The sequence below is a fragment of the Humulus lupulus genome, chromosome 1 (assembly GCF_963169125.1).
Source record: "Humulus lupulus chromosome 1, drHumLupu1.1, whole genome shotgun sequence".
Taxonomy (NCBI): domain Eukaryota; kingdom Viridiplantae; phylum Streptophyta; class Magnoliopsida; order Rosales; family Cannabaceae; genus Humulus; species Humulus lupulus.
This window is the reverse complement of record NC_084793.1, coordinates 26,354,699-26,380,861: the sequence shown is the minus strand read 5'-3', so window position 1 is coordinate 26,380,861 and position 26,163 is coordinate 26,354,699. Positions and strand designations below refer to the sequence as shown.

Below are 26,163 nucleotides of genomic sequence, written 5' to 3'. Positions count from 1 at the left end.
ACTTGACTAGTCAGCTAAGTTTGTTAATTTTATTAATGCTATTGTAATCTTGGTTTAGTTCTTGAGGGTATTCTTGTAATTCTGTCTGACTCTCCTTGTAACTCGTTCAGTATAAATAAGATGCCTAGCTCTCAGTTCATTTCACTGAGACTTTACCACAATTTACAAATTCTATTCTATGAAAGATGCAATCTTTGGGACTTTGATACTGAAAAAAGAAAAAAAAAAGTCTGATTTTAGAACGGCTAAGAAAATTTTTATGAATGCAAACTTGGGAATCTTAAGGCCTTGGTAGCAGTGGTAGTGTTGCAGTAATAGAGGAACCAACAAAACAAAAAAAAGAGTTGTTGAAGAGCTCGACGGAAAGAAAAAAAAAATAGAAAGAAGCTAATATTATTTATGTATAGAGAGAAAGTTAACATGCATCCATCTTAATTCAAAAATTGTGCAATCTTAAAAATTAACCAATGACATTGCTTAAAAAACAGCCACACTTGTAAAATTCAAATTTTTTCAATGAAAACATAAAAAAATATTATTATTTTGTATAAAAGAGTACCGGATACAAATTTCTCAAATAAAAAAAAGTACTTTACAAAAATACCTAAGATTTAAAAAAAAAACACTAAAAATACTAAATTTGGAAAAAATTACAAAAATACTAAGAGACATAATAGTAAACAAGAGTTTTTTTTTTAAACAAAGTTTACACATTTATGATAATATACTTTTTTTTTATAACCAAGCTTACAGTTTCTAAATATATGTTTCAATTTCGTAAACAATATGCATTGACTATATTAAAAATTGTAATTGTTGATAATTGTTATTCATATTTTTGTATTTTTTTTATTCCGTATTTATTTATTTTTTTTAAATTTACCGAACTGTGTGTAATTTTTCCATTAAAAAAAAGGATTTGCATGTGAAGTTTGGTTTCAAAATATGTATCTGAAAAAAAAAAAAATCATTCGTCAAAAAATTAATTTTTATAAGAAGTTTATGAAGTAAAAACCATTCCTTATACTACAGCCATTTGTGTACGATATCCAGAGATATGTAATTTTAGATTAATTGGGAAATTCTTTTGTTGGTTTGGGATAGATATGAGATGTAGTTAGTTGGTAGATATTTCCGTTAGTTATTAGAAAGTAGTTAATAACTGTTATTGAAGGTTGAAAATTCTTTTGCTAATTAGCCTCACTTTTCAGTCATAAGAGATAGAAAAATCTCTGCTTTCGAGTGACAAAGAAACTACTGAAGAAGTTACACAACAGCCAGCCAAGTGAAGACCAAGATATCATGATTATTGATCATCAAGACCCTGAACTTGATGTTCCTCAACAGGCTATGGAGAGTTCGAGAGGAACCACATTGAGGAATAATCCAACAACAGGAACTTATGGGCAGGAGCCTATGGACCGGTATTTCATTGATCTAATGTTGGAACAGGTGCGTAAAGGCAACACCACTGATGGGCTCTTCCGAAATCAGGCATGGATTGAGATGAGTGCGTCATTCGAATCCATGTTTGGGATTAACTACGGCATTGTTGTTCTTAAACATCGGTACAGGACTTTGAGAAGACAGTTTACTAATTTTATCAAGAATCTACTTAATTTTGATGGTTTTGTTTGGGATGAGACGCAACAAATCTTTACTGCTGATAACAAAGTCTGGCAAGATTATATCAAGGTATGCAAAGAACTTTTACATGTCTTTCATTTCATATTTCTGTATAATAAGAATATTCTGTTTTTTTAATATGCAGGCTCATGGAGAGATTCCACCGTTCATGACCAAGCCTATACCTTATTATAGAGATTTGTGTGTGTTATGGGGTCCAAGATGTGATGAAAGAGAGAGCTCCTCTGGTGAAGATCAAGACACCAGGTCTCCAGCTACACCAGTTTCAAACAGTGAACATGTCATCGGCGATGTTAAGAACAAGTGTCAACTAGAGATGGAAAAATCTTTACTTTCGAGTGATAAAGAAACTACTGAAGAAGTTACACAACGGCCAAGTGATCAAGATTATGGAATATTCATGGCTAGTTCTGGAGGAACCACATTGAGTGATCGAACAAGAACTCATTGGCAGGAGCCTATGGACCGGTATTTCATTGATCTCTTGTTAGAACAGGTGAGAAAAGGCAACATTGTTGATGGCATATTCCAGAAACAGGCATGGATTGAGATGAGTGCGTTGTTCGATTCCATGCTTGGGATGAACTATGGCATGGTTGTTCTTAAAAATCGGTACAGAACTTTGAGAACACAGTTTAATTTTATCAAGAATTTACTTCTTTATGTGAGCGGTTTTGTTTGGGATCGGACGCAACATATGGTGGTTGCTATTGACGAAGTCTGGGAAAAATATATAAAGGTATGCAATTTCAGTGTCAATGGAAAAGATAGATTTATAAGAATTTTCTTTTAAATGATAATATGTATATATGCAGGTCCATGGGGAGGTTCCACCGTTCATGGACAGGCCTATGCCTTACTTTAAAGATTTGTGTGATATATTTGATCCAAATTTTTATGAAAGAGAGATTTGTTTCGGTGAAGATCAGGACACCAGGTCTCCAACTACAACATTTTCATACGGTGTTATGTCTGAGGAGAACAATCAAAGACATGATCAGTTTCAATCGGAAAAATCTCAGGAAAAAGACAAAGGAATAATGGCTACTAGGGCAGTTTCTTTTGTGTCAGATAATAAGAAAGTGAAGAAGAAGTCCATTCCAATAGAGAAGGTGATAGAAGCAGTGCAAGCTTTGCCAGAAGATGAGTACAAGATCAAAACTTTAAGTGATTGTTGAGAACAAGGTCAAAACTTTCATGGCATTAGATGTTAATTTACGTAAAAAGTAGTTGAGAAATCTTCGGCCGCAAGCATGGCCATCTTAAGTGCTTTAGTCCAATTTTGTTTTGGTACATGGATTAGTCAGAGTGAATTATCTGTGAGTTAGATGTAGCTCATGAAAGAAACTATTGTATGTATGATTTTTCATATATCAACATTATTTGTAGAAGTTATTCAAATGATTGATCCAAATAGTAGTAATAAAGAGTAAAGATTTTTATTAATAAGCAAAGAAGCCATAAAGAAAGCTTGAAAATGACAAGAGTCTGAATCTTCTCTGGCTTATACATATATGAAGCTGAATTATATAACATGCATTGCATTGAATTCCTAAGATCTAGCCTATTTATGTTAATATATCAGTAAAATCTTAATCAAACACATAACAGGGGTGTACTGGCTCTCTCCTTAAAATATGAAGTGGGCAGCCCGTACTTGTAAAATTCCTCCCCATTTATAAGTCATCATCCAGGAAAGTTGACAGTAGTAGTCCCTGTGCAAACTTGGATCTCAGTGCTTTCTCTTCTTGGTCCTTGTCTGATACAGGAGGTTTGTGATCAACTCTGCAACACCAGTAAAAACGATCAGATTAAAGTACAATGTTCTATACATGAGAGCACTCGAGGAAAAACAATATGATACAACTTAAGCAGGAAATTTAAATGGAATTCAATTGGCAGATAAGTAATAGTTATCATTATAAACTGTTTGGTATACCTCTCTAACAATGCTTGCTCGGATAATTTCTCTTCTAAGCTCACTTCATCAGAAACATTTGGCTGTGCAGTATCTGGCTTGTCCTCAGCAGCATTTGCAAGTTGAAGAAATGACAACAATGGATCAAGTGCCATCTTCGAGGTAGAAACCAGTGAAATTGGCTCGGCAAAAATTGATCGATAATGTTCATCCTGCAATTCCTTCCTCGAGAAGGCATAGGTTGAATACTCATCTTTATGATGTTTCAATTTCTGCTGACCGTAATCTTTGGTTAAGGAATCGAAAAATATAGTGTCACGTTATTATTACAGTCAAAATACCAACCATTGAGATCAGAGAGAAAATTCAGTGGGAAAAGTAACAGAATGTAAATAGAAAACAGAGAATCTGAGTTATAATTAACTTAACGAAAAGTCAAGAAAAAGAAAATGGAATGATAAAATCTAAGCTCAGTCTTTCTTCTTATAGAAAAAGGATATCTTAATAAAGTTCACATGCTGTGTCGTAATGTGTCCCACCATATTCATCCCCACCACCATAGCACAAACAGGACATACCTGGAAAAAAAAATATAAAGTTGTAAGCAAGTATAATAAAGTTTAAGATAACTGAAAACAAGACTTTGTTATATGAATGATAAAGCTTAGTAAGTAAGATTCAGGGCTACATAAGACAGAAGCAAACAAAAATGTACAAGGAGATTACTTAATGTAGAGGTACACATAAGTAAAGTGAATCTTACTAATGAAGGGTTTTACACGTTAAAAAGTTACTGCAACGGGCAGAGATTACGTGGAAAGCCAAAGAAGATGGCCAATGAATTCAATATAAAAACACACCTAAATGGTTAATGACTTTGTATAGACCGACCATAAAGTTAGAAAGTATAAGCCTTTCTACTTTGATCGTGCAAAAGTGATGGAGGCCTCGTGGGCTTCAAAATGTTCTCATAGGCTTTTCATCAGAAAGAAAGAAATCACAAAACCCAATTGAAAAGACTAAACTTGAAAAAGAAAAAACTACAAATTCTTTCCAAATAAAAGAAATCTGTAGAATCCGATGAATACCCACATAAGTTTTCTCATCTGTAAGTTCTAAAAAGTAATCAAAACGAAGATTCATGAAGCGAAATACATACCCCAGACCCAGAATTAGGCTCATCTTGATGCTCATCATCGATATGGCAACAAAGCCCAACTATATCAAAGTCCTCCGCACAAAATGGGCAGGGAAAATCCACCCTCATATCATCATCTCCATCAAAATCATCTAAATCGATATAGAAATCTGCATAAAGAAAACCCCAAAATTAAGTTAATTATCAATCATACTTTCACAAATTGAAAGTCCAACAGCAGTAAAACCAATTAAACGAAGAAAAAAAAGACTTTTGAATTCAAACCCACCTGAGGAAGACTTAAGCGTGGACTGATAAGCTCTTGACGAAGCTGAAAGACCATAGCTCCAACTGTCATCTTCCATTGAATTTAACTGATAAGTAAGCTTAACTCCTTCTTCTTCCTTCTTAACCCAAGTGCGTCTGAATAAAGATAATGGTGTTGAACCCGTATGAGAGAAGATATCAGCAGTAAGAGATGTCTATATAGAGCGTGGTAGGGTTTAGGGTCCAGAGAGAAAGAAGAAGCTAAAGTTAGAGACGTGGAAATGACCAAGGACTTTCGAGTCTTTGTGGTTTGGATTCTTAGCGAGCACGAATTCTCCTTTTGCCAAAATATCCCTCTACTCTTGCTTATTATAATCAACGACCCCCAACTACCGTGGACCGACAATTCTCCATTTCGACTCTTTTGTCCTCAACACTCTTCGAGAATTACGATAATGACCACTCTTCTTTCCCCGTTTACGCGTTTCATCGCAAGGGCTTTATTGTGATTTCGTTTTTCTTTGTCGGTTTTCGTTAACTTTTTCCCGGGTAATTGCAAAATGGGCCTAAGGCCCATTAATTCTGGCCCATCTATGTGATCCGTACTCTGACGAGCAAAGCCGTGTCCGGAGTCGGAGTTTGATTCAGCTTCGTCGTTATTTTTTTTTTTTTTGAAAAATTCTCTTTTTACGAAGTTGGCTTCGTCGTTCTTCTATTTCGCGCTCGCGAAAGAGTTTTGGTCAAAATTGGAGCTTTTGATATTTGATTTCAGTGTTAATGGCGACGCGGAATCGAACCGTACAGTTCAGAAAGCATAGGGATGCAGTGAAGAGTGTCCGTGCTCCGTTATCTTCTTCGGCGTCTGGTTCGGGGGGTCCAGTGATTGAAATGGCATCGCTTCTTGGTTCCAATCGATCTTCTTATGCTCCTCTGAGCAGCGAAGAAGATCCAGGTCCTTCTAGGTAATTTTCATCTTCATCTTCGTTATTTAGAACCTAATTAATCTAAATACTTGAGTTTATTTACTTTGCTACAATGTCTGAATCTGATGTTTATAGTGATTAGAAATTTTCCTGTTCTGCTAACAAAAGAAAACCGCTCATTTTTGTGTGCTTTGTGATGAACTTACGCAATTCAACGATACTCTCAGAAGGTTATTTCACGGAAATATGGGTATCGTTTGAATTATTTTCTGTTAAAGAAACTTTCTGATGCATACAATTATGGGAAGAAAAATCATGATGGTGATGAAGACTTATAAAATGCTTAGCTTTTACTATGTAATTTGGTTGTGGGTGATTAATGTTAATATTATTTGCTGTGTAGTTGTTTACTTTGTTCAGTGAATGAATTTGTAAGGGGCTTAGAACCTCTTAATATCTGGCTCTGTATTTGTTGTGTAAGATGTTTTTGGGAATTTTGTGCTCTGGCCATTGTGCCCTTTTCAAGCATTCATTTTGATTAACTTTTGGTTTGAGATTTGATTATTTCACGTTATGTTATGTACTATCTGTTGTGATGGGGAAGGGATGCATTTACAGTGGGTTTACCACCGGATTGGGTGGATGATTCTGAAGAAATAGCTGCAAATATTCAACGTGCACGGATCAAAATGTCTGAGCTATTTAAGGCTCATGGGAAGGCTCTGATGCCCTCATTTGGAGATGGAAGAGAAGATCAACGAACAATTGAGGCTCTTACACAAGAGATTACAAATTTGTTGAGAAAGTCCGAAAAGAGATTACAGAGATTTTCAGCCAGGGGGTCCTCCGAGGAGTCTAATGTTATGAAAAATGTACAGGTATGGTTTACATGGTTAATCTTTGCTGCCATTAAATTCCCACTTATTTTTATGTAATGCTTTAGTTATTTTATGAGTTAAATTCTAGTTTCTTTATACTCAAAAAGTAATAGTGCTGGCATGCATGATTTATAATTTCATATCAAGTTGGAGTGGATTAGGAGAAACTTTTAAAGCCATTATCATATACAGAAATTTCTGTGGATTTATTGTATTCTTCTGTCTTGCGGATTGATTGATATTGGAGAATTTTGACAGCGATCACTTGCAACAGATCTTCAGAATCTTTCAATGGATCTTAGGAAAAAACAATCAACATATTTGAAGCGTTTACGGCAGCAAAAGGAGGTATGCTATTTATTTATCTTATATAAATGGTTATTTTGCATAATGCATTCTACCTGGAAGGAAAGAAGTCCATAGAACTGTCAATATAAATACAAATCTGCTGTTTTTAGCTTCTTCTCATTTGTCTATTTGTTATGGTGTAGGGACAGGATGGTGTTGACTTGGAGATGAACTTGAATGATAACAAATATAGACTGGACGATGACGACTTTGGGGATGTGGTTTGTTTTTTTTGTCTTTGTAGTTGGTTGTAGGAGTACGTATTTTACTGTTGGATAATTGATTCGTTAATTGACTTTGGAATAGCCTTTGGATAAATATTTTTATCAATTTTGAAAATTACATGTTTGAGTTGTCGTGTGTGTACATATAGAGAGAGATTTTAGAAACAATATTTGATTTAAAACAGTTTATTTGCATGTCTCTGAATACGCTATCTCATTTAAGATTTGAAGTATATTTTCTGCGTTTGCTTCTTATTATGATTCTGATTTGAAAAAAATAATAAACAAATCCTCCTTATTCTCCCTCTTCTATGTGACATCGAGTTTCTTGTAATCTGTTTAATTTCAGGGTTTAAGTGATCACCAAGTGAGTAAGCTAAAGAAGAGTGAGAAGTTCACAGAAGAAAGGGAGAGAGAGATCAAACAGGTAGCTGACAGCACCTGATCTAGTTTTTGAGCAGCAATTCTGTGTTGCTTTTCAATATAAAGAAATTAACGACTCTGGTTGCAGGTTGTTGAATCAGTAAATGAACTTGCCCAAATCATGAAGGACCTCTCGGTTCTAGTGATAGACCAGGTGAAACTCAGTTCCCTTACCACTATGTACAACAGACATACTAGCTACAATACAAGGTGACTAATGAAGTTCCGTTGTCATACCAGGGTACAATAGTAGATCGGATTGACTACAACATTCAGGGTGTTTCAGCTTCAGTTGAGGAAGGTTTAAAACAGCTCCAAAAGGTTCTATATCTCGCTCTTGCTCTGTCTCGTACTCATACAAAGATGAAATTCAAGACGCATTGTTAATCTTTTTAAATATCAGTGATTACAGCGCAGCTCTTATCTAGCTCCATAGTTATGGAGTTGTGTGTGGAGATATTATAGGCCCCCCATTAAATGTATAACATATGTTAGGCGAAATAAGATAGTTTAAGTCTAGTAATTGATTTATGTATTCAATTCTATTTCTGTATTAGGATAGTTAGTTATATTCCCGCTAGACCTTTAGGAGTATAAATAACATTCCTATGAGATTGAATAGGCATTCGGGTATTGAGTAATTAGGTCCTTAGGAATTTGGATTGGGGCACAGTGGAAAGTCTTTCGAATTACCTTCAAACTTGTTTTTGCTTTTCACCTATTCAATACAGAAACTTATTCAGCTCCTATTACTACTGTTCTAACAATATTTAATCTCCTAGCCTGATATCACTGTAATTGTTTGTATATATATGTGGTTATGGTATTAAAATGAGCAGTAACCATTTACTTTGATTATGGAAACTTTTGAATGGCAGGCAGAGAAAACGCAGAAGAAAGGAGGAATGGTGAAGTGTGCAACAGTTCTAGTTATCATGTGCTTCGTTATGCTAGTCCTGTTGATACTTAAGGAGATAATTTTGTGATTTTTCTGGTTTTTCTTTTGTTGTTGTAATTTTCTCAGTTTGGTTGGGGTTTCAGAATGGGGTAAAGGGGTACTGTTATTGATAGTGTTATGGTTTTTGTATGACCCATCTTTTATTCTTTCATTCAATATTTCAATAAATGAAAATGCACACACAGGAGCGTAAAATTCTTAAGTGGATCTTTCAATTCCATGTATCCTTACACCTTTTTTAAATAAGGAAAATATATATACCTTGCCGTTTACTTTTGCGGGGGTGATAACCCATTGTTTATGGTTAATACCATAAATAATTTCGTGTTTTTAAAAAATTGCAAATTATTTTATGAAAATTCCAAAATACTCTTAATTTAATTATAAATAATGATATTATGTATGAAAATTAATAGGTAGTGATTGTTTTTAATTATTACTCGTGTGTACTTGTAGGTTGTAATTTCATGAGAGTAGATGATGTAGTTTTAGGGGGTTTATTACAAATTTTTAAAAAATTCTAAATAATTTAGCACGTTGAAATTATGATTAAAACAGTTTATTGTACACACGCCTATTTTAATATTTATATGCGTGTGCAAAAAGTTAAATTTTGATTTTGATATTCTACATTATTTAGAATTTACTTAAAATTTGTGAGAGGTGCCTTATAACTACATTATACACCGTTATATATTTCTTTTTGTTAGCTTGTTTATTTTATTTAATTTTAAATAATTAATTAATATAAGTTAAATAAGAGTATTTTAAGAATTTCTTAAAATTTATTAAGAAGTGGGCCAAAATAAGATCAAAGGTTATTTTTGGTTTGTTATGAATTTTTTTAAATAATTATATTTAGTATTTAGCAAAAATTCATAGTATAAATTTTATGCTATTTTAAAAAAAATTATGTTGAAATACATTAGCAAGTGTAATTAACTTTTACTTTTGTCTCTTTTCTTGGCAGGCCCCACTTATTTTATCTAAATTACAAACATTTTTTTAAATATCAAAATCTAAATGATTTTAATCACAAATCATCGATTTAAAATAAATATTTTTATGACACCCTTATCGGTATGAGTCGACTGAGCCCAATTATAACGTTTGGGGTTATTACGATCATGTTTCGAAACTAAGTCAGTGTTAGACCCTCATCAGGCTACGCGCGCATATGTGCGCGCAGACAGGGATGCGCGTGCGCGGCGGCACGCATCAGGCAACGTGTACGCGGCAGCAGGCGCACGCGCGTGCATGGGCGCACGGCTTGGGTCATTGGGAAACATCTGAGTCGAATTAATATTCCTTGGGCGGAGTATGGTCGAAAAGTATCCCAAAGGGGTCTAGGATGTGAGGGTAAAGGGGCTTGAACATTCTTGTTTGGGAAGGTTTCCAAAAATGGAAATATGTCTCAAGCAAAAATCATATAAGTTCCTGCCAGATTGTTAAATCTCCAGAATCCTCCTTAGAGGGAGTGACCCTTGTGCCCCCAGGGAGGGTCTTCGGCCATGGCCTAGGGATGGTGTCTAGGCTATGTTAAGGTGTGGCTAAGCTTGTCAAAAGGTGGGAAATCAAGTGTTGGATTGTTGGCGCCAAGTTGGGATGGGCGTGCACACAGGTGCGCTCGCGCCAGTGCATACACGTGGTGGCTTATTGATGGTGCCTTGTGAACAGATGTGATCGGGTGGTTACAAGACGGTTACTAGGGATTATCAGGAGGATCCACGTGGAGTATCTTGATCCTTTGAAGGAAGAATCCAATGGTGTTTGTCCCGAAGGCTTGGTTGAGCGACATGTGTCTATTCAATGGGCATGTGGCTTGCCTGATGGACATGTTGCAAGTAGTGATGCACACGGGGCGGGGAATTGGCGGGGAGAGCTCCCCCCGTCCCAGTTTCCATTTATATTTTTAATCCCCGTCCTCGCCCCATCCCCGCTTATTCCCCGTTGGGGACGGGGTGGGGAATCCCCTATCGGCGCGGGGAATCCCCACAGGAAACTCATTTATTTAAAAAATAAATTTTAAATTAGAATTTTAAAATAAAAATCATAAATTATATGTAAATTAAAATATTGTACAATATTTATTATTTAAAATACTAAACACTATCCTAAATAGAATTTAAAATATTGAAAAAGTTACTACTATACTACAAAAACATATAAAGAAAGATATAAAATATTACAAAAATATATAAAAATTTAAACGGGGCCCGTCGTGGCGGGGAGTGCTATCCCCGTCCAGCCCCATTTAACATTCGGAGATTGAAAGTTATCCTCGTCCCCGCCCCGTTCCCCATTTAGACGAGGATTCCCCGCCCTATTATTAGGGGCGGGTCCTCGCGGGGCCCTATTCCCATGGGGAAAATGTGCATCCCTAGTTGCAAGCTAGTTGGTCCAGCTAACACCTAGGCGGTTGGGGTTGTCAACCGTTGCCTCTGCTGGCATGATATTAATGTAGCCTAGGTGCCTGAGGAGGCATCAGTGTGTGATGTCCGGTGCATGAAAATTGAGAGGAGGCTCCCATAAACTGTGTGTGCCTTTACTTGTGTTTATGCTATCGTACTTACTTGATAGACGAGTGTGTGTGTTATTTGCTTGGCGTTTCTGTTTGTGTGCGCTTAAGAGAGTGTTGTTAGCTGTCTAAGTTGGGTGACTTAGGCCATCACAAGCAAAAAATTCTAAGTGAAGTTTTGACCCTGTGACAGTCGACATGATAGAGTCCTTCCTCAAGATCACCCTCGATGGTTTTGGCGCCCAGATTTTTCTGCATACCTTGGTATCATCCAACACTGCAATACGCAATGAAAATTGCAACCTTTCGACGCTTGTATCTTGGTTTCTTTGTGTCGTCGGTGGTTGCGGTAGCGGCAGTGGTGCCTTCGTCTTCTGAAGTGGTGGTCGCGGACATCTGAAGCTTCTTGGAGTCTGGTTCCTATTCCGGCGGTGGTAAAGACCTTGTCGTTTCTGTATTAGGGTTCTCCATTTTCACCTATGAATGAGACAAGGTCCCATGAAAGCCCAACAATATCATACATAACATGCATATCAAGATACATAACTAAACTAAGTTTCAATTTTGATATATATATATATATATATATCATTTGATTATAGTCTCTTCAGATCTTCATCTTTGCATTTTATAGATTATTGTTTCTTCAAGGATATCCCAGATATCACCATATATTCAGTCTTTTATTAATGAATCTTTTTGATATCTTTATTACTTTATATTTTTATTTTATTTTCTGTTTTGATATGTTCTATTATAATTAAAATTTGTTAACTTTGAAGGATAGTCTATTGAAGTATTACAATTCACTGTATAAGTTAGAATTTTTTTTGGTATCTGATTTAAATTGTTGATAAGGTCTATTGTGGCTTTTGATGTTTCATGATGATATGTTTTTCCAGATTTTTTTTTTTCAATTATCTTCTTTCTTTTTACTTAATTTTATTTAATTTATCATTTTTTTATTTTTAAATAAATTATTTGAATCGTTGTGTCTTTTCCTCAGTTGAGAACAAGTTTTTTTTAAGATTAACTGTTAGTTGGTTTTTTATAATCTAATTATATATATTAATATTTACAAATTTTTTATTTAACTTCAATTTGAAATAGGACTGATAGTTAGTTCTTTCACTTTTAATATTTCATTTTTCTAATTTCACAATTAAATTAAAGTTGGTTCTAATTTCTTTTTATGCTTTATATAACTCATTTCAAACAATTTCAATCCTAATATGCTAAAATTTAGATATTAGATTTGTTATTTATATTATTGTGTTATTTAATGTTATTATATTACTATCAAAGTTATTCTTTATATGGGTTATTTGACTTTATATTTTGTTATGTTAAGTCTTATTTATTGTGTTCTCAAAATTGATTGAAGACTATTACGGATGTTGAAGTATGAAACACTAATAACAAATAAATTTTATTTTTTATTGTAAGAATAGGGTGGAATATTTAATTTTAAATTATTGTCATTATTATTAAACGTATTTTTATTATTGTTTTCTCTTTATTTCATTCTTAAATATTTAATACTTATATTAATTTTATTTTTCAGTATTATTTGTAGGTTGTTTTGTTATCCAAGGACAATGTGTGACTTTAACATGCTGTTGACAATAGTTTTATCTTCTTTTGTCCATTATAATTGATAATTTTATAATTGTCGTGGTATTTAATATTATTGTCGATTGAATTTAACATTAATTCATTTTCATTAACTAATATTGTTTTTGTTTGTATGATAATTTTATTTTGTAGGTCGCTTCTTCGTTATAGAAGCAGAATGTGTGGAGTAGATGGTGACGCTGAATTTGATTATTTGGCTAGATTTTTCGGTGGATGTAATTGACACATATTGTTTGTTTAATAGTTGTGTCTACTTTTGCTAAGAGAGCTACATTTTACAATGACCTTGAGTCTTTATTAGAGGTTATAACAAGTTTGCTATCCAAATTTCTAGGAGTGTCCCTAGTCTATGATTCCTTGTTTCATGGTTAGCTATGCATGCTCTTAGGAAGGAAAAACAACTAGCTTAGTTAAAAAATATCACTCATTTTCTTTACAAAATTATATATATATTTTTTATCAATGAAATTATCATTGTTAAAAAATATATATTTATATTTTAAATAGATGAAATAAAGAATAGATAACATTTTTGCCCCATTAACTATGACCACTATATGATCGTTCCCCCTGAATGATTTGCGATGTTAAAAATTCCACCTGAACTATGCATGTTACTGGAATATGATACTTTTGTTAGATTTCGTCCTAGGTGGCTAACAGATTGATGATGTGACATTTTGTCTGTTGATGCAGCACTCCCATGTGTAGAATAGTTAACAATTTTGCCCCCCGAACTTTGACCGCTACCAAATAATACCCCTTTATTAAAAAAATAATTTTTTTTTCTTAAAATAATAATTTAATCCTTAAAAAATAAAAAATTTAATTAATAACAAATAACACTTTTTTAGTTTCACTTTTTTTTTTCTTTTACAATATAAAATAAATCTATTTTAGAATAAAAATTTAAAATAAATACTAAAATAAAGAAAGAAATACTACTGGAGCAAGTTTGTGGAAGCCCACACTCGGCAATCGACGGACAAAATGGCCCGATCTGGGATTCGGTGGAAGCCGCCTGAAACTGGGTCCTCCAAGATCAATGTCGATGCAGGTTGGGTGGCTAGCGGGGATGCGTGGGTTGTTGCTGCGGTGGCGCGTGATGCGGAGGGGCGGTGGTTGGGTGCTCGCCGTACGGTAATTCGGCAGCCATTGGAGGTTACTGCTGCTGAACTGTGTGCAATCTAGGAAGGCCTTCGGCTAAGCTCAGATCTGGAGCTTCAGAGATTTGGGATTGAATCGGACTGCTTAGCTGCAGTCTCTTGCGTGAGGAAGGAGGCCATTGACTGCAACGACCTTGAGGGGCTGGTGCGTGATATTAAACTACAGATTGATAACCCCCTCTGTAATGGGGTTGAGTTTGTTTGCAGGGAAGCTAATTCCCTTGCCCATACTTTAGCTAAGTCCACCGTTCATGAAGGTGGTTCTGCTCTCTGGATTGGGGAAATCCCCTGTGTTGCATGGTCTGTCCTTTGTACAGACATGCCTAATCCTTTGTATTAACTGGTTTCTTGGTTTGTTCTCTGGTAATGAAGGTTTTCCTTTCAAAAAAAAAAAAAAAAAAAGAGGTTGACGAATAAAGAAGGGCTTAAATAAATGAAATTTTTTTAATTTAGGAGGAGGAGGAGGAGAACAAACTTTGTTTTATGATTTATTTTTAATTTTTATTTTAAGATATACTTATTTTATATTGTAAAAAAAGAGAAAAAGTAAAAAATAATATTTGTTATTAATTAGATTTTTAATTTTTGAGTATTTGAAAAGTTATTTAATTAATTTGAAACTTTTAGTATTGTTTATTTTCTTAATTTTTTAAAATGATTTATTTTTAATTTTTTAGGATATAATTATTATTTTTAAGAAAAATATTAGGTTCTCTAAAAAAAAATTAAAATAGTTTTAATAAAAATGACACAATTTGGTAGTGGTCAAAGTTTGGGGGAATTGTTAATTATTCTATACATGACACTGCTATATCATCAATCCATTAGTTACCTAGAACAAAATATAAAAAAAATATCATATTTCAGTAACGTGCATAGTTTATGAGGAATTTTTAACATCGTGAATCATTTAGAGACATAATCATATAGTGATCATAGTTCGGGTACATAAATGCTATTTATTCTAAAATAAACTTCAAAAGAAATTGAATAAAATTGTAAAAGATTACTTTTAGGAATTCTAGTTTGAATATAAAACAAAACACATAGAAGAAAAACATTAAAGAATTGAGTCAATCACTACTAATCTCAGTACTTACTAAAGAATTTTGTCAACCAATCAATAAAAAAAAGTTAAAATGCATAAGAAATTAGAAGAAAAAGTATACATAATAATATTAAAAAGAAAAATTGAAAGCTTCTTATCTTCTCTTATGCAGTCATTCATAGATGCTTTTATATAAAGTATATATTTTCTTAGGGGACATTAATATTTTGGTATCTTTTAATTAATTTTTTTAAAATATACCCGGTTGATCTATCTTTTGTATATCAGTACCCTCATCATATTTGATTTTGCTACATAATGATACCCTAATAAGTCACACTAAATATCAAAAATACCATTTATTAACTTATTTAATTTAACATTGTTGAAACCTTTTCATTTAGGCGGATTAGATATAATTGTATCCAAACAATCCAACCCTAAAATGGAACTACAAAATAATTATCCAAGAAAGGAATGTTTGGTTACATATGTACTATAAAGTTACATTAGCCCAAATTCAAACGAAAACAAGGGTAACTTTTGGATTTATAATAAAAATATTTTGCAAAAAAAAATCAATATTATTATTATCCCTTGTGAGATTACCAAAACAATAATAAAAAATAAAAAATTAAATCTACAGTAACAAATAAGCCATAACAAAGATAAGGCTAAGAAAAATGGTCTTCACGACCACACCTTTTTTTTCATTGTCGTTTCTGGGAAACATTGTCGGAAGAACACACTCCTCGCCGTTGAACAAAACCCTCGTCGGAAACCCGTCTACACCACTCAAATCCAAATCTGGATTCTTCTTCTTGAACATAATCATCGACTGTTGTTTACCAGCCACTCTTGGATCTTTCTTCGGATTATCACCATTTTCAGCTGCATGAAGATAATTCAATCCCTTTAAACCTTTCATGAAAATAATACTGCCGTTCGAGCCTGGAACAAAGCTTGCATTGAACGAGTAAGCCTTTTTAAATACAGCTCCAGGTTCGACCAACTCCACCGCTGCAAACCAGTCCACAGACGCTGTTTCAGCCCAGTTGAGCAGAGTCATTCTCGCCGTCCAACCACCCCTGAAATCCGAATCCAAATGCCAGTTTATGTTGATCCCACAATTGTCCACGCAGGGTAGTAACTCCGGAACGTGCAAGTCTTTCATCTTGGCCCATTCCAAGGCTTCTTCGGTTCGATTTTCCGATGGCAGTAGCAGAGCTTTCGGCCGAACTAGTAGAGATGGCTCAGTTGGGTTACAAGTTCTGGTGGGGTTTTGATTACAGCCACAAGCGCAAGTTTTACAAGGAACAACTGAATCATTGGAAAAGGCTGAGAAGGAAACGCAACATTTTGGGTTTTCTTTTTTGGTTGTTTTGATACTACAAACGACTTGCCATGTAGCTATGGATGTTGATTCCGAGGGTAACCCAGATGGTTCCGGGAATCGAGTCGGGCTCACCTGTGATAGGAATAGGATCAATTCATCTATAAATATATTTATAAAACAATCAAAAAAGCACTTTGAATACACAGAGATGAAAGTGAATTTTAGCTTGCATATAATAAATAGCAAAAATACCTGGTCAAAATTATCAAGAAATGAAATGAGAACGAAGACAAATCTTGATCCATAATAAATTCATAGTAGGGGGTTGTGCTGTGAGCATTGTGAGTACGTATTTTTATATAAGTATTTATTTTTTTATGTGGTAAATTATTATTTTTATTTTGAGAAATTATGTGGTAAATTATGCATATGAATATATATATATAGAACTACGACTGATTTCTTAAAAAAAAAAAAACTACGACTTTAAAATAAAAGATAATTAGTCATTTTTAAATTTTGTCCATTTTAAAGACTATCTTATAAAATATAGATGGAAAATAGAGAGTATCAAGAAGAATTTTTAATAAGATGCTGCAAGGAGTTAGGTGTCTAAAGATTATTTTACAAAAAAATTATCAAAATAAAACTTTATATATACTATAAAAAAAGGCTATTTTACCGACACTCTTAAAATTATAAATTTAATAGGTTGCTCCAAAAAAAATGTTATTTCGAACTTTATTATATGTTTTAAGTTAAATTATTCCCTCCTCGCCCATAATTGGGTAAAATGGAAAGAACCTTCTCCGGATTGCGGACCCAAAACTATGGAATTTGAACGTGCGTCCCCAAAATATGTTTTCACATACAGCTATAAAATTACAATGAAAGCCTCTTTCTCATGCCTATTTTACGAATGAAAATATAGATATTTACTATCTAATTTGTATCCTTAATGCACCATACCATAATATGTTTTAACCTTAGTCAGAATAATTACTATATATTGAGTTAAATTATAAATTTCCAATACATCACCTTAATCGGAGACCCACATTGGTAGTCGGGTCCCCAAGTGGCGTTGATCTTCCAGTTCTGAGGTGGGGTGAGTTGGGTTAGGTTCAGGTCCGGTGGCATTTTGTAAACTTGCATTTGAAAAGCGGAAATGGATTTGGTTGAATCCATTAATGGTGAAAGGATCGTTCCATTCCGGCAGCAGAAGGGAATCATTCCGAGTTTAGAATCGTTTGCTCTTGTTGGAGGTAGATCGATGATGGTGGGTCTTTTCTTGCAGCTCAAGGCAGTAGAAAAATCCATGTCTTTGTAATACTGACCTTGTGGTCCGAAGATACAGTCTCTTGTGTCGATGGCCATGGGATAAGCTCCTTTCATGGAGTTAATGAACTCGCCCTTTGTCCATTCCCAACTCAGTTTCCAGTTCTCTAAACGACTGAGTGGGTTGTCGTTTGAGATTGTGACTTGTGCCCAATAATTTGTGTCGTATGAACCAATTATGTCGTATGTGATAACAAGATCACCCTTTTGACGAGCTTCGATTTCCTCTTCAAAATTAGTCACTTTTTCATTACTTGGATCTCTAGTGCAACATAAATGCATCTCATTGTTCCCTACAATAAATAATACAAAATATTAATTTTATCCTGATATAATTACATACTTATAGGAAGTTATTTTATCTTTAGAAAAATGAGACTAGTCGTATACAGATAATTTTATTACAAGTACAGATGTTTATCTACATGTATAAAAATTTCAGTTTAGTTCTGAACAGGATCTGTCCCAAACAAAATAGTTGATCTCTATATCTTTGATTTTAAATTTTATCCCATAACTGGACTATATCGTTTATGTTTATATTTACTAAAAAAATAGGGTAAATAAATTTATTATAAAAGATTATCAATAGTTCATATTTATAATATAGAATCTATCCGTCTATATCTATTTCTTTTTTTGCTCACCTAATAGATACCATCTTCCTATCTATATTTATTGAGAAATTTGCATTAATATGGTTTTTTTAAAAAAAAACTTTTAATGATTCTGGCTAAAATATATATTTCAAAATTTGCATATCACACACATTTTAATTTAATAATTATTATAAATATTAAGGTGTCAAATAAAAATACTATTTTATTTTAATATAGATATGGTAGGTTCATATACGGCTACAATTAAATATTAATATCAGCTAGTTTTGGTATTAAAAAAATTACCAATTTATGTACTATAGTGGCAAATATCTCTTTGAAATAACTTATTTTTATTAAAAAAAAAACTCCTAACAAAAAACTTTCAAACACTGTAAAAAAAATTACAAAAACATAATAAATAGTCTCTTTTTTTTTTTATAAAAATATCATAAATTATATAACCATGTATGTATACCATATAGCTGACCTTGGTTAATTTATAAATTTTTAATTAAAATATAAAAGAAAAATAATTAAATTTATACAATTTTATTAAAATTCAAAAGTTGCTAAAAAAAATATTAAAAAGTTACTATACGAGACACGAGTTTACCTGGCAAAAAAAAAAAAAAACAGTCATGAACCCACCCATGTATGCATACCTTGTGTAGTGGGACTAGGACAGAAGTATCCCTCATTGGCGAGAGAGATATTCACTGGCATGGGAACATCAGGGGTCCCAACTCCAAATTGGGTACCCACCAATTGGATTACGACACCTGTTTGTTTTCCATCACCGGCGGTGTCAACGGCTGACTTAAGGTCCTTCAATGCAGAGCCAGCAAGAACGACGCCGTTTCCAACTTGAGCAGGGAATGAAGCTCCGTCGTCAGCCAATATTACAGAGTCAGAAGCAGAGACCAGAACTTCGTCGTGCTGAAAACCCAGAAAGACTTTCCATGATTTGAGCTCATCCAGGCCGTTGTTCAGCAGGGTCACAGAGGATTCGAACCTGTACGGCTGGTCTATTGGGTTCGCTACGGTTGGTGGGATGGGACGGCCCCCGGTATAGGCGTAGGATAAGAAAACACCGTTGCAGAGACTAGAAGAAGGTGTTTGTTGGGGTTGGGACAACGTTGAGTGAAAAGATACAGAGGCTATTAATATTATGGTGAAGAAGATGATGAAGATATTAGTGTTGTGATTAGCCATAGCCATTAATTTAGAGATGGATCATCATGATAATACACACATATATAGATATGCACGTAAGTAAGGTAAGATGGTTTTGTACATGTATTTTATTTTTGCTGGGGAAAAATGTATAATATAATGAATCAATCTGTAATTCACTTGTGCCGGCTGAGCACTATGGTTCAAGAAGTTGGCCATTTGTTGAGAAGATGGAAGTAGCACGAACAGGTCTCCTCAATATTATATACATAAATATATCTCTCTCATAAACGACAATGCGTACAGGTGGATTTATATCAAAAAGGAAATTTCATAGTCAATGCTTAATAGTACAGGCATCTCAAATATATGTCATTTTGTAACATTTTAACTATAGTGCCCATTTCATTAAACCCCACCTCTCTCTCAAACTATCTCTCTCTACCATGGCAGCCCCACCACTACCACCAAAGTTTTTATTTCTCTCTTACAAATCGTCTCTCTTTCTTCCATTTTTCTTTCTATGTACTCATGGCCATCCGAGAGCAAAGAGAAAAAAGAAACATACAACTATTGAAGCACCTATGATTAATTTTTGTGTTTTACATACAAAATTTAAGGCTTTAAATCTTCTAATAGTGTAGATCTCGAAAAAAAAATACTAAGATTAAAAAAAATCAACTGAAACTAATTTATAAGCGAAAAATTACGCCTCACCAAAATTTTCATCAAATTTCAGCGCAAAGCATGCACAAGCATCGCAATGCATCGCATTTGCATTGTTTTGGGCCAAAAAATCAAGTTTTTGTGGATGCATCATAGAAGCATTGCATTTGCATCGTTTTGGGTAAAAAATCAAGATTTTGTGGATGTATCGCAAAAGCATCGCATTTGCATTGTTTTTGGCCAAATAATCAAGTTTTTATGAATGCATCACAAAAGCATTGCAGGTGGGTGTAAAAAATGTGTCAAAAGGTGGGTGCATGTTCCTCAAGGACAATCTCACCTTTTCCTCAAGATCTGTGCTGTCGAGTGTATAGACTGGACAATACGTACCTCAAAGTCACAACGGTTGTCAGAGGTCAACAGGCACACGTTTTAGTGGTCCATATGCATCCTTGTGATGATACGTGGAGGAAGTTCCCAACAAAGAGTACAAGTTGGTAGATTCCTAACGGGTGGTAGGTGTAATATCCAACATTTTCATAATACATTTATTTATTATAAATCAAAGTTTTAATACATAAAATGTACAACTTTACAAATTTAAGAAATAGTAATGGAAAAATAGTGTTTAAAATATGATTTTATGTTTTTAATGAGATTAAAGAAAGAGAAACTTGAGTAGTCAAGTATTGGACCCAAATGTCATATAATTTTAATTGGGGATTTTTATAAAATTAAGAAAGTTTGGCTAAAGGGCTTATTTGAAAAGAATTTTAGTATTTTGGGTCCAAGTGTAATTTTTAAAAATAAATAAATAAATAAAATAAAATAAAAGGCTTCAGCCTTTCATTTTACCCGAGCCCCTCTCTCTCTCTCCTCAGAAACTCTCTCTCTCTCTCTCTCTCTCTCTCTCTCTCTCTCTCTCTCTCTCTCTCTCTCTCTCTCTCTCTCTGCGTGTTACTGTTGCCGACGACGCAGGAGTACTTTCCGGCCACCATTTTTAGCCACGCGCCGGACCGTTGGATTCAGAGGCCTCCGAACTATCGACCCACGCGGGAATCTAGAGCTCACTCGCCGATTAAACGCCTCAACCACTCGATTTAAGTTCGGCCACCCCGCGACTTCAAAGTTGCGATTCGGCCACCTCGGGCATCCGTTTGCCGATCCGTCACCACCATCGTGCTCCTCGTGTTGTGGGCTTCAAAACCCAATAACTTGTTCCTACATCTACCATAGTTGGGTGGTGGGCCCACCACGAGCCACCGCGATCCACCGTAGATCGACGGTCGAAACTTAGTGTTCGAGGTTCCGAAGTACGTTTTGAGTCTCAGAAAATCATCGTTTGACTTATTGTGGAACCCGATCATTTTGGATTTGTATGGATTTGATTGATTGACTCTTGGTGAGGAATTTTAAAATAAGCTAAGGACCTAAGGTAAGTAAATCTCACCTTTTGTGCTTAAGTGTAAGATGCATGACTACATTGATTGTGTACATCTGATGAGTTAAGTATGGTATGATGATGATGCATATGATAAGTATGTGAAGAATGGTTATATGAACACCATAAGGGTGTTGTGTGATATGTAATTGATGAATTCTGTGATATGTGAAAGATGTCTTACTTGGTTGAGAATGATATGAATTATGTGCAAGTATGTGTTCTTATGTTGATGGATATGTGGATTACTCTATGTTCATGATTTGTTATATGTTATGATATATGAAGCGTTTAAGTTTTTAGGCTGGAAACCTTAGACCTGAGCCATAGCTCTACGTTAAGGTATAACAACGCCACCAACCCAAAGCTTCATGTATTATGACTAAAGATGTTTTGAGTTATATGAGATGTGATACAATGCCTTGATTGAATACCATCAACATCAGTCATGAACACGAACATTGGCATTTCAGCATCAGCATGTATGCATGGCATGTACAGTTATGTGATACATTATTATGTGATATAAGACCATGCATATGAATATGAGAAAAGTTATGAAATGTCTTGAAAAGTCTTATGTAAAGTTAAACATTTTAATGACACAAGGCTTAAGCAAAGTGATAATAAGATGTTTAAAAAGGGTGCCACTGTTTTGATGAAGCAATCAAGTAAGTTCAGTAAAGAAGACGGAAGTCTATAAGACTTATAGTGGCTGCCCACTAGTGTGGGCTAGGTCAGAGTTGACCATTCAGATATGTTTGCCATGTTTCCGTCTTTCTCCTCCATATGTGTAATAAGTATGGCAGCTATGGCAACGATGAAATGAGTGTTATGATGAGCCTAGCTGAGATGATGGCTAGCCGGAGGAGAACCCATGGGATTCTATATGATATGTGTAACAAGCCCTGCAGGCATTGGCTGAATCAAACAGTGTGCACAAGTGATATTGGGCCCATAAAAATGTGAAACTAAAAGAAAGAGCATAAAAGTAAAGTTTGAAAGTGCATGAGCAATAAATGAAATGCATAAGTATATAAGTCAGCATATTAGTATATGTGCACTACAAACTCACGACATTCATGTGTATGTGTATGCATGAGATTTGCTTACTGAGCGTTAGCTCATTATGTTATTTTCCAACATTTTTCCAGGTGTGGCTTTAGCTGTTGAGCAACTTGTGGAGCACGGACTCAGTAGCAATGCAATAATGGTTTAGAGTTTTCATATGGCTGCCTTAAATTTAAAGTATTCATACGTGTAATAATTTCTTCTAATAAGTTTATATAAAAGTTTTAAATTTTTCTGTATTTCTTCGTATCATTTTATTTAATTCTTTTGGTCAAGTGCCTTACATACTCGTAAACCCTAGAATTACGAGTATGTGGCAGACGTACCCTACCTTAGGGACGTTACAGTAGGCGTGCTGCTCGGGGGTTGACTTTTGTGCTACCCTTCGAGTAGGTTGCCTTCAATGGTTTGCTTAGATGGCTGCTTCTTGGGGAGGGGGGGGGGGGGGGGGGGCAAAAACTCCATTATGAATGAATGTATTGCATACACTCAAGAGCAATGTTGAACAAGAAAAAAATATATAAATAAATTAATTTCTTTTTATTTTCTGTAAAACGTAAAAAAACAAAAAAATGATATAATTTATTTATAAAAGAAAAAAATGAGTCAGTCAAAAGAAGAGAAAAATGAGAAGAGATTATCGCCACTTTCCACTTCCCCACTTCTCCTCACTTTCACGTTAAAGTGGCTGAAAATAAAAAAAATAAAAAAAAATCAACTTATAAAAGGGCAGGGAAGAAGAACGAAAAAATAAGATTGATTTTTGGCAACAAGAGAAAACAGAAGAGAGAAAAACTTTTGAAAGAAGAAAACAAACTGAAAAAAGTTACCTATTGTCAAAGAACTTTTTTTAAGGTCTCCAAGTGTAAGTATACTTGCATTTCTCTCTTACTCTCTACTTTTCTTTGATAGAGTCTCTCAAATTCTCTTTGGTTCACTAGACAAAATGAGTCAATATGTGACATATAATCAAAGAGGAATGAAAGACACTATGATTTTCTTATTGTTATGATGTTGAAATCATTGCCATCAATTTTTAATTTTTTCTTTGATTCACTAGACAGAATGAGTCAATATGTGAAACATAATCAAAAGGAAAAATAAAAATCTTAATAAAATGGATCGTTGTGCTGCCAAAATCTCCATAGGATTTTTATACTTCTCTTTGATTCACTAGACAAGATGAGTCTACATATGATACATAATCAAAGAGAAAAGTAAAGATCTTTAATAAAATATACTGTTATGCTGTCAAAATTACCAGAAAATATTAATTTTGATTAAAAATAAGTTAAACAAAATTGGTTGAATATCTCATACCCCAATGGAGAATGCAAATAATCGAAGTATTTGTCTAAGCTGATCTTGGGTTTGGCCAGTCGATTGTTGTAAAACAAATTTCCTGGTAGATAAAATCGTTGTGAAAGTTTGAATGAATATTTACATATATGTGAATAGTTTTACACCAAAGGAATGAAGCAAAAACTAAATGGGCTCATGGTTCTTAGAAGCCCAGTTTGCAAATTGGTGCAAATTGATTCAAAATTTATATGTTATACAGATGTATAAATGTCAAAAGGAAATCGTCTTGCGTACACATATATACGTTACCATATATACAAAGAAACAAATTTTATGGATGCATGTTGTAATGCCCTGGTTACTCCAAGACTGTTACTGTGGACTTTAAACAATGCTTAACTCGCTAAACGAGTCATTTGGTTATAAACGTGCATCTAGGTTTTATTAATAGGCTAAAGTGAAAAATCTCAAACAAAAGGAATGGATATATTTTATTTAAAACATAAAACTGTACATGGGACCATAACAGTATTTACAAATTTATTTACAATCCAAAATGGTCATTACAGTGTAAAAAATTACAACCCGGCGACCTAAGCGGCAAAAATAGGGTTAACCCCTAGTTCCTTTGAGAAACACCTTGGCCGTGGTGGTCAAGCGGCCGCATATGTACACATCACCACCTATGCTCTCCACTCAAGGTTGGGTGAGCTTTTCTTTCCCTTTACCTGCACCACATAACACCCGTGAGCCAAGGCTCAACAAGAAAACTTAATACTGCATGTATACAATATTAATAAATGATTATGGTAATCATTATGGGGCTTGCAGCCCAATCAAATAAGTGAATATCAATAATGATTCTGATAATCTTCCTGGGGCTTGCAACCCCATCAGATAAGTGACTTTTGAGTCACACACTGTGCAGGTGACTAATAAGTCAACCTCTAAGGATATGTTCCCTGTATAGATGACTAATAAGTCCATATCTAGGGGTTTTCTCCTTAAATAGATGGCTAATAAGTCCATCTCTGGGAATTCGCTCCCTAAGCCATGTGACGTGTCGGTCACCTTAACCTTTTGGCTCTGGCTCTAAGTAACTAGCCTTTAGACTAGACAAGCGCTTTTGTTTTCATTGAACTTAAGGTCGGTCAAGCATTTCATGCTTATGTTGATAATGCTTGTGTCGATTAGATCTAATCTTTTTAGTTTGCGTTAAACACGCTAATACCATTCTTGACTTATAAGCCAATATCATACGACCAGTGCTCAATACTATTGCCGAACTTGACTAATAAGTTACAGCTTCACAATTAATACTGACACCATTGCCGTTTCCTGACTCATAGGTCAGTGCCATACACAGAAAAGCAAGACTGCTAAGCATTCAATATGCAATCCATATTTACAAATAGAGCATTCAACATGCCTCATCAATAACCATGTATGTCACATACTAGGTGCAGTTTTCTTACCTCTGGTTCGAGAGTGAAATAATAAAAGAATGAGCCTTGAGAACGATCAGTCCTTAATTCCCTTAGCATTCACCTAGTCATAACCAAATATGGAATTCCATTAATAAAATAAATGATAAAAGGTTCATGGTCTAAAACCCCGCTTCCGGGACCATTTCCGTGCTCTCGGGACTTCCAATCCACCCAACGGGATGGTGGAACCATCCCCCGAGCCCCCAAAGTCATCCCAAGCCCTAAAAATAGGTCTTGCTAAAAGTGACATAGCGTTGGGGCGAGCGCTGCCCCAAGTTAGAGAGCACCCCAAGCTCTCCTTTGCCTAGTGCTTAGGCGCTAGTTGACAGACCAGAAAATTCTGGTTTTTCTCCGCTGCGTTTTTCCCTGAATACCAAGCTTCAAAACCAACCTAAACACCATCCAAACTTATAATTTAACCCAAAAACCTCATCAATACCTCAATCTCATCAAAATCCAAGCTTTGAACCATTTAAAACCACCTCAAATAGCCACTTCTATAATCAAAACTAACTTAAAAACAAAGCAAAACCATAAAAACATGGCTGAAAACCTTAACTCAAACTTGAATTGAATCCTCTTTAATGGTTGAATGAAGGTCCTAAGCTCCAAACCTTGATCTCCTAGCTTGAATCCTCAAATAAAGCTTCAAAAAT

At 34.5% G+C, this 26,163-nt stretch overlaps 4 protein-coding genes and 1 long non-coding RNA gene across 6 annotated transcripts; 3 read left to right on the top strand and 2 right to left on the bottom strand.

The window, feature by feature from the left end:
- Window positions 1-1,302: 1,302 nt before the first annotated feature.
- On the top strand, window positions 1,303-2,825 carry LOC133803018 (L10-interacting MYB domain-containing protein-like). Its single transcript, XM_062241050.1, has 3 exons — window positions 1,303-1,695; window positions 1,772-2,386; window positions 2,463-2,825. Exons 1-3 carry the CDS (start codon window positions 1,303-1,305, stop codon window positions 2,823-2,825), a joined length of 1,371 nt encoding a protein of 456 aa, XP_062097034.1.
- A 239-nt stretch (window positions 2,826-3,064) lies between these two features.
- LOC133789755 (protein DEHYDRATION-INDUCED 19 homolog 3-like) lies at window positions 3,065-5,294 on the bottom strand. Its single transcript, XM_062227511.1, has 5 exons — window positions 4,993-5,294; window positions 4,725-4,873; window positions 4,066-4,143; window positions 3,587-3,846; window positions 3,065-3,432 (listed from the first exon to the last, which is right to left on the bottom strand). The coding sequence occupies exons 1-5, from the start codon at window positions 5,066-5,068 to the stop codon at window positions 3,324-3,326; spliced, it is 672 nt and encodes a 223-aa protein (XP_062083495.1). The 5' UTR covers window positions 5,069-5,294; the 3' UTR covers window positions 3,065-3,323.
- A 298-nt stretch (window positions 5,295-5,592) lies between these two features.
- Window positions 5,593-8,926, top strand: LOC133789737 (tlg2p-like protein a). 2 transcript variants are annotated; one of them, XM_062227505.1, is made up of 8 exons: window positions 5,593-5,932; window positions 6,498-6,771; window positions 7,030-7,119; window positions 7,269-7,340; window positions 7,693-7,770; window positions 7,855-7,920; window positions 8,007-8,087; window positions 8,645-8,926. In XM_062227505.1, the coding sequence occupies exons 1-8, from the start codon at window positions 5,748-5,750 to the stop codon at window positions 8,750-8,752; spliced, it is 954 nt and encodes a 317-aa protein (XP_062083489.1). In that variant the 5' UTR covers window positions 5,593-5,747; the 3' UTR covers window positions 8,753-8,926. The 2 variants fall into 2 exon arrangements, with proteins under 2 accessions (XP_062083489.1, XP_062083484.1); XM_062227500.1 differs by having other exon boundaries at window positions 5,597-5,932; window positions 7,263-7,340.
- A 6,509-nt stretch (window positions 8,927-15,435) lies between these two features.
- Window positions 15,436-19,818, bottom strand: LOC133789727 (COBRA-like protein 7). Its single transcript, XM_062227492.1, has 3 exons — window positions 19,030-19,818; window positions 17,469-18,058; window positions 15,436-16,559 (listed from the first exon to the last, which is right to left on the bottom strand). Exons 1-3 carry the CDS (start codon window positions 19,583-19,585, stop codon window positions 15,732-15,734), a joined length of 1,974 nt encoding a protein of 657 aa, XP_062083476.1. The 5' UTR covers window positions 19,586-19,818; the 3' UTR covers window positions 15,436-15,731.
- Window positions 19,819-21,037: 1,219 nt separating this feature from the next.
- LOC133819222 (uncharacterized) lies at window positions 21,038-22,953 on the top strand. The gene is made up of 2 exons (XR_009886290.1): window positions 21,038-21,641; window positions 22,802-22,953. It is a non-coding gene; the product is annotated as an uncharacterized LOC133819222 (long non-coding RNA).
- The last annotated feature ends 3,210 nt before the right edge of the window (window positions 22,954-26,163 follow it).